The sequence below is a fragment of the Nannobrachium achirus genome, assembly GCF_963921795.1.
Source record: "Nannobrachium achirus genome assembly, chromosome: 18".
NCBI classification, from domain to species: Eukaryota; Metazoa; Chordata; class Actinopteri; order Myctophiformes; family Myctophidae; genus Nannobrachium; species Nannobrachium achirus.
Genome location: NC_137825.1, coordinates 50568948 through 50576797, shown reverse-complemented (window position 1 = coordinate 50576797; position 7850 = coordinate 50568948). Strand labels below are relative to the sequence as shown.

Sequence of the window (7850 nt, the reverse complement as noted above, 5' to 3'; positions counted from 1 at the left end):
GCTCATGTCAAGGACCCCCAAATTGACACTTATTAACCCGCGGACCCCCATTTGAAAAGATACGCCTGGGGCTCTCTAAGATTTGTTTTTAAGGCTTTATGACTATAGCAGTGATTCTCAACTCATTTTTATTTTATTTTAAGGACCCCCTGTTGGCCAGTTTGACATGCATTTGGCTACGGACCCCCATTTAATGGTAGGCCTATTTCTATCTCTGGAACCCCAATTTATATAGAAAAATCAATGTTATTTTTTTCTCTGATACCCGTGAGGGTTCATTTGGTTCCATTTGTACACTCTAAGTCAGCCTACAATACCCATATAAGGGTCCATTTGGTTCCTAACTAGCTGGGGACCCCTTGGAACTCCCTCAAGGATCCCTGGGGACACTTTGAGAAGCAATGTGGTAGGCTACTTTAATACCAGACAGTTTCAAATATGGCTGAACTCCATGACCATGACTCATGATAGACTGCACTTGCCAAAAACAACAGATGTAGCTATTCATTATTAGGCTTATAGGCTACTATAATTGACCAGACAATTTAGTTGTTATGGCGCTTAAAGAACAACAAAAACAACATATCAAGTAGGCTACACACTTTTTTATCTCTCCCAATTGATCCTTTTTTATTATTATTATTTTGAAAATGTATAAGAAACAATGGATTATCTAAGAAATAGTGAAAAATTATGTAGCATGACTATGGATGTAGGCCTAATTAAAGAATAAAAAACAACTATTTACTTTAAAAGTTAAATATTTTATTTTACAATGCATTTAAATATTGGAGCATTTATATAATTTATATAGGCACACACAAAAATCATATATATGAATAGGCATTTCAATCAGTAGTGAAATAATTCTTCAGTAGTCAATAATTCCTCTTGCGCAGAGCAGTACCAGTGAACCAGTCCGTCTGCAAACGCAAAAAAAGGATAGGGCCCACGTGCCAAAGTGTTCCTTTCAGATAAGTCCATTCCTTTTGGTCACTATCGGCCATATCCCTGTGGATCATGAGCGTTTTTCGAGTCCTCTTTTCCGCTGGTTTTGCCAATCTGGTATAATGTGTTGGCCAAGTTGTGGAGCTGACAGGTACCAAGTTGGCATCCGCGTGGGGGCGAGCGCTTTGGACGTGGCACTGGCACGGCGATGCTGTTAGTGACAAACACAACAAAGAACAAGCAACCAAGAAAGTTAATTCATGCATTTCCAGCAGGTGAGCCAAGAAATACAATATTAAAATAAATCACTGATCCATCCAAGATTTTGCATGAATATAATTGTAGGTCTTAACTACGGAGCCCCGGAGTGGCCATTGAGAGAGGGAAAAAATATATAATAATCTCTCGGCCACGAGATAGTATCGTGTTGCAACAAGTTATGTTTTTCCTCTCTCAATGGCCACTCCGGGGCTCTGTACTTAACGTTTCAGTTGCTGTTAGGCAAATAAACATGACACTACAACATTAAGGTCATACTCAGGCCTACCTGCTTCTCAGAGCATCCATGATGTTTTGGTGTTTGTCTCCTGAATGGAATGGGGTGATCCTGAGGCCTGGAACGTGGCTGTCTTGTGTCGCCCTTGACCCTGTGACCTCGAATGCCTGAACCCCGCTTTGTGAAGGAAAGCTCTCTGGCTGTGTCCTGGTAGGTCCAAAAAGAGTGAGACGGAGTTAGCGGTATACTTGGAAAGCGTGTGTGTGTGTGTGCGTGTGTGTGAGTGTGGCCGCGTGCTTGCATGCATGTGCATGTGTGAGAAAGAGTGAGCGAGAGAGCTGTTATGGTGAGACGTATGATAACATAGATTTCAATACCATTCAGAAGTATCCACCGTTGATATTTATTATGAGAGGAAAACAAAGGACCCAGGCACTCAATGGTAAAACGGAGGAAACAGCCTTTTAAACAAGTCAAGTGCCAACATTTTCAACCTCAATTGGTCTTCATCCGGGCAGTGAAGACGGATTGAGGTTGAAAATGTTGGCGCTCGACTTGCTTTAATAAAAGCTGTGTCCGCTGTGCGCGCGTGCATGACACCAGTCAACCCCCTGGAGCCAAGGTATGGCAGCTGCCATATCTTGCCATACCCAATTGACTGCCATGTCTTGTCTTGCCATACCCAATTGACGCGACACCTCTGTTATCCTGATCCAGGAGCACCCTCTGATACTTACACTACTTTTAACCACGCAGAGATGGGCAGTATTTGAAATACATGCATTTGAAATACGTATTTGAAATATTTTTTTTTGTATTTTGAAATACTATTTGAAATAGTTTTTTGTATTTGAAAAAAAGTATTTGAAATACATATTTCAAAATACAAAAATGTATTTTAAATACGTATTTCAGATCCATGTATTTCAAATCCTGCCCATCTTGTTTGGTTAAACAAGTTAAGCTGTATTGTGTTTTCCGTTTATATTTATTATTTGTCATGTGTCTATCTATTTGACGTAGACTTGTGTGTGTGTAAGAAGTAAGCAGTTGACAGGTTGAGTAGAATGTGGTGATGATGATTGTGTTGTAACTTGTAGGTAAACCTACCTGTGTGAAGGTCTGAGTGGAGAGGCGCTGGTCAAGGGCACAATCACCAGTAGCAGTATGGCTATCTCCATACTGTGTTGGCCTATTGGAAAGGTTCAATGTATACTGTATTATTTTTTAAATCCACACAATTCTTCCAGCATTTATATAGGCTACTACATACTTATTTTAGAGAGGAGACAACCATTTGCATTTGCAATGGTTTTCAAACTAACAACTAGAGCTGTCACGATATGACATTTTACATGACGATTGTCACTCAAATAATTGCGATTAACGATTTAATTGTGTTTTTGTCGTTGACAATTACATTTCTGTTTGGCTTTTAGGCTTTGAAGTTGCACATGGCAGATATGACACATAACCTAAATGCACAAAGAAATCACTGACATATTATGCAGACCTGTGCTACTTCAAAAATTACATTGATTGTGGAAATAGCGGATCTACAAGCTCACATCTGCTATTTCCACTATTTCTGAAAATGTTTGAAAATGTATGAACATTTTTCAACATTCACGATTATGACAAAATCAATTGTGACAGCCCTACTAACAACAACAAAAAATATATACATTTCCATTCTACTTGAGGACATTATTGAAGACAACGAAAATGTGCAGAAGCTTACCAATACGAAAAATACAAAATCCCACAGTGTGTCTAGAGTGTAGCTAAGATCCCGCTGATGTCTCCTGTCGATGGTTTACTTGATCTCTGTGTGAGTCTCAGAATCCCTCTCCTCCGCTCATTTATAGCGTCAGAGAAGGGTGTGGGTGTGTCTAAGAATTAGTCACTACGCTCTTAGATCCACTCCCCATTCTTACCATCAATCAATAACCTTGACACTTTTATTGCCTATTTACAGGAGCGGCGATGCTGAAACATAAACAACTATGTACTGTATACTATAGCATAGTCTCCAACGTCACATTGTAACGCTCGGAATGAACCCTGACCTCCCGTGTTTACTTTGATTAATCGTGTGTTTGGTTCACCTTTTGCACTATACCCCCCCCCCCCCCCCCCCCCCCGGCCCCCCACCCCCCACCTCTGTCTCTCTCACCAGCCCCCCCCCCCCCCCCATCTCCTCCCAGCACTCCACTTGCTGCTGAGCAATTGTTCCAGAAATGAATCTTTCATTTCCATCACCTGCAGGAAGCCCCCGTCGCCCAAAATAAGTCCTCCAAGCTTTTTTTTCCTTTAGCTTCCCATTTTTTTTCCTGCCCCTTTTATCCCTTGAGTCACCCTCGCCGTCACCGTGTTTATTCCTGAAATGACCTTCAACAACAACGACACACGCACGCACACGCGCACAGACACAGAGGTGTTGCACCAAATTCTGGGCCCTGGGTACAAGGATTCACTGCGTTATTTCGTGCTTTAACTATTGAAGAATAGCAGATATACTCTACAAGCTCGCAGCGCAGCACTCGGTGCCACGCTGTGAGCTTGTATATCTGCTATTTGATTGTGAAAATGTGTGCAAGTCCTTGAAGGTTTTTTTAAAACCTAATGTTTCTATGTCAGTGGTGCTCAAACCTTTTCATGTGAAGGACCCCCAAAATGATATGTATTTGGCCACAGACTCCCATCTCAAAATATTTAGTTCCAGGGACCCCCAGAAGCAAGATTTTAGTTACAAACACTTAAAATACACATAATTCAAAGATTTATTTTGCACACATTTTCATGACTTTTCAAAAATAGCAGATCTACAAGCTCACAGCGCGGCACTCGGTGCCACACTGTGAGCTTGTAGATCTGCTGTTTTTCAATAGCTAAATTATAAAATAATTCCAGGCCCCTCCACCTTGGGCCCTAGTAACTCAGTCCCACTTTTCCCCCCCTTGTGACACCCCTGCACACACACACGCACACACACACACACACACACACACACACACACACACACACACACACACACACACACACACACACACACACACACAGACACTCCTTGATCAGTCTCCTTCCAAATTTCCAGAATACATCATGTGTCGAGGACACAACAATTGCTTAGGAGAAAACAATCAGGTGCTGCTTTCAAGCCCGGTGTGTGGCCATATAGTAGCCTCTTTCCAGGAAATCGATCCATTAGGCTTTACCTGCTAATAACAGGTCCACAGGGAGCTAATGTCACGTTTTAATGTTCTCAGGTCAACTGCTTCCAACTCCCTACAGCCCCCTCTCTTTCTCTCTCCCTCACACAGTTTCCTGTCTTGCCTCTATTGTGTGCACCTTTTCCTGTAACTAACATCTGGCTGTGTTTTGCAGTCAAAATAGCACATTGAGTAATCGTTGGCACACATGCACACAAGCAGTCCAGCCAAGACCATGCAGACATGGTAGGGTGTCTTGTGTTTTTATTTTGATGATTAAGCATGGAGTCGCAGTTGTCACTCACTCAGTTGTCAGTTCATAATATGGCCTTGTCAAAAGCTGTGCAAACTAGGATAGACATTGAACAATGAAGCCTCCCTTCTTACATTTGGTACAAGCTGATCTCCACAGACACGCACGCACGCACACTCTCTCTCACACGCACGCACGCACGCACGCACGCACTCACTCTCTCTCACACATACACACACACACACACACACACACACGCACACACACACACTTGTGTTCTTCAAACATTATCGACTTAAACCCTATATACTTCTCATACGGTGAAGAGTGAAAATACCCAATCACATTCACAACGCATCGCGACGCGCCAGGCGCCACATTGTGATCTTGTAGATTTGTTTTCGCTGTTTATGTAACTGTTTGAAAAATCTAGAAAAATGTAGATGTTTTTTGACTATTGTAGTTGACAATGTATTGTATATTGTGATTTTGTGGTTAATTTTGGACTACCCCCAAACAGAAAAGGTCTCACGCCCCGTCCGGATGGTCCGGATGCCAGTTTAGGAAACACTGAGGTAGTTACGGTGTTACGTGCTCATCGTCCATGCTGTGACTTTGCGTACACAGTCATTCTCCTAATTGAATGACTGTATCCATTCAGTTTGACTAAACCATTAGATAAAATCCTGTACACCTGCTGCTTTGCACGTTGTGAAAGACTTGTCGAGAAGGGAATTTCCAGCAAGAACAAAACAAATAAACATCAACTTACTAATGGTACGGTCATACCGCACTTTCATTCTACTTACAGTATGAGGGCGGATTCTGCCAATGCATCCCAATGGGAATTTTGGAGCAGAAATCCGCAAATGGCAGCAAACTGCTCCATCCCTATTGAAATGCATTGGCCCTCATAAGTTGAATAAAAGTGCGGTGTGACTGTGCCCTAAGGCAAATCTCAACACAAAACGAACTGCTAGTGTATTTCTAAAACCATTTTATTCAGTCAGCAGATTTTCATTAATTAAATCTTTAGACAGGTTAAATCCCATTGCAATTTATCTCTTTTTATATCTCTGTGCCCTTAATGGCTTAAATGAGGTCTGTTAGACCTCACTTACCATTTGGGGTAAATGTGAACCAATGTAGGCTTTTATACCACCAATAGTAATGACCACATCCCCTAACCCAGGGGTGTCCAAAGTACAGCCCGGGAGCCATATAAGTCCCGAGGACAAATTTTATATTCGGCCCACGGCTTCATTCCTAAATTGTATTATAAACGGCCAGCCAGCACCGTCAAACAAGTATATTTTCCCAGAGTATAATTGTTTCCTGTTGTCTTATTCTGAAGAGAGTCAAAGAAAGGCTATTTTATGGTATGTTTTACCTTGCACATCTGGTTGCATTTGGTAATGCGAGTGAGTTATTTTTGTTTTATTCAGCGCACACCTGACAAAGTACATTACATTTTGATGATGATAGTTAAATACAATATTTTAATTGCGATGCATGTAGGCTATGTGACTTTATGGTCCGACCGAAAGTACATTATGGGTGCGTTCGGAAATGCGCACTCAACGCACTGGTGTGCCATGTTGTCGTTCGTTTATTCGGTGCACTTGGTGCGTTGTCGTCGGAAATCTAGTGCGTGGCGCACCGGTGTGCTGAGTGCACGCACTCACCGACTCTACTCAGAAGATGGGTTTGACGGTGTGGTGCGTCAGTGCAGTTTTTTTATTGGTTGGTTTTTCATGGCCATGTCTCGAGCGCTCAGCTGTGAACAATGGAGGAAATGACCGCAAAATGCAGCTTTGTTGGTCATTTGGGCTTGATAGTTTCACACGCATCAACGTGTAAACTAACAGCAGCCAGCAGGTATGCCAATGTTAGGAATTACATCTCCTTTCAATATCAACGTTACTTTAGCAACTGCTGCTTTTCAGAAAGTTTACCTTCAGAGTTCAGAGTGAAAAAGTGCACAGCTGCCTCTTAACTGGTCGTTCGTAAATAAGCCACACTGAACGCACTCTCCAACGTCACACCCACTGCACTCACTACACTGAGCACACACCCGGTGCAGGTTTCTGAACGCACCCTATGTCAGGAGATATAGTCGGCCCTTGAATGTTTCAATATGTTCTAATGTGGCCCCCATAGTCGGCCCTTGAATGTTTCAATATTTTCTAATGTGGCCCCCTTTAAAGAAAGTTTGGCACCCCTGCGCTAACCGATCTTTGAACCGGGATCAGAGGTCATATTTTTTACAGTATGTTTTGCCATCGACTCTGACTGCATTACTGCTAATGTCAGTCTGTGTCCCCTAGCGCAGGTCTGCATGCAGCGGCTGGATACGTGGATCTCGCTGGTTTTATGTGGTCATTCAAGTTCACAAAGGTTCACGACTCCGCATGCTCTGGTTCGTCATAAATCCGAGGTCTCAAGTTCCTATATGGATTCTTCAAACGTGTGAATTTACAGTTTCCCCGTATGCCATGAGAGGAGTGTGTCAGGACTTGTCTGTCCGTTTCTCCCACTATCGCCGCTGACGCAGGGCACATCCTGTTGTTCAAAAGCTGCCCCCCCCCCCTCCCCCACAGTTTCCTTTACCCACAGGGCATAACAGTAAGCATCCTGCCAGGAAGACCTGTCACACGCTTCCATGTCACCCTCTCACAAACTTCCATGTCACCTTTTCTCACATGCAATCTTTTGACTCCTGATGGAGAAGACATGGGGACGAAGGGGACGGTTAATCCTGGAAGTAGGTTAAGTGTTTGAAGAAAGTACAGGGGAAACAGGTGTTCGCCAGGAAAAGAATAAGCATATCAACAAAAACGAATTAATAACCAGTAAGACTCCCTAATCAAATAGGCCAAAAGTTTGTTTTACCAATTATCAAGACATACGGGCAGTTGACAGTTTGCCATGGTTACTCATT

General features: G+C 42.7%; 1 protein-coding gene across 1 annotated transcript; it reads right to left on the bottom strand.

Annotated features, from left to right (window-relative positions):
- Nucleotides 1-797: 797 nt before the first annotated feature.
- On the bottom strand, nucleotides 798-3265 carry LOC308303771 (uncharacterized protein). Its single transcript, XM_080748266.1, has 4 exons — nucleotides 3186-3265; nucleotides 2555-2636; nucleotides 1496-1651; nucleotides 798-1159 (listed from the first exon to the last, which is right to left on the bottom strand). The coding sequence occupies exons 2-4, from the start codon at nucleotides 2623-2625 to the stop codon at nucleotides 997-999; spliced, it is 390 nt and encodes a 129-aa protein (XP_080604392.1). The 5' UTR covers nucleotides 2626-2636; nucleotides 3186-3265; the 3' UTR covers nucleotides 798-996.
- Between the last annotated feature and the right edge of the window lie 4585 nt (nucleotides 3266-7850).

Bases quoted from the DNA above. Each gene is read 5' to 3' on its own strand.
- LOC308303771 (XM_080748266.1), bottom strand. From the start codon at position 2,625: ATGGAGATAGCCATACTGCTACTGGTGATTGTGCCCTTGACCAGCGCC. The intron at 1,652-2,554 runs GTAGGTTTACCT...TGGACCTACCAG, and splicing joins CCACTCAGACCTTCACACAG to GACACAGCCAGAGAGCTTTC. The intron at 1,160-1,495 runs GTAGGCCTGAGT...TGTCACTAACAG, and splicing joins ATGGATGCTCTGAGAAGCAG to CATCGCCGTGCCAGTGCCAC.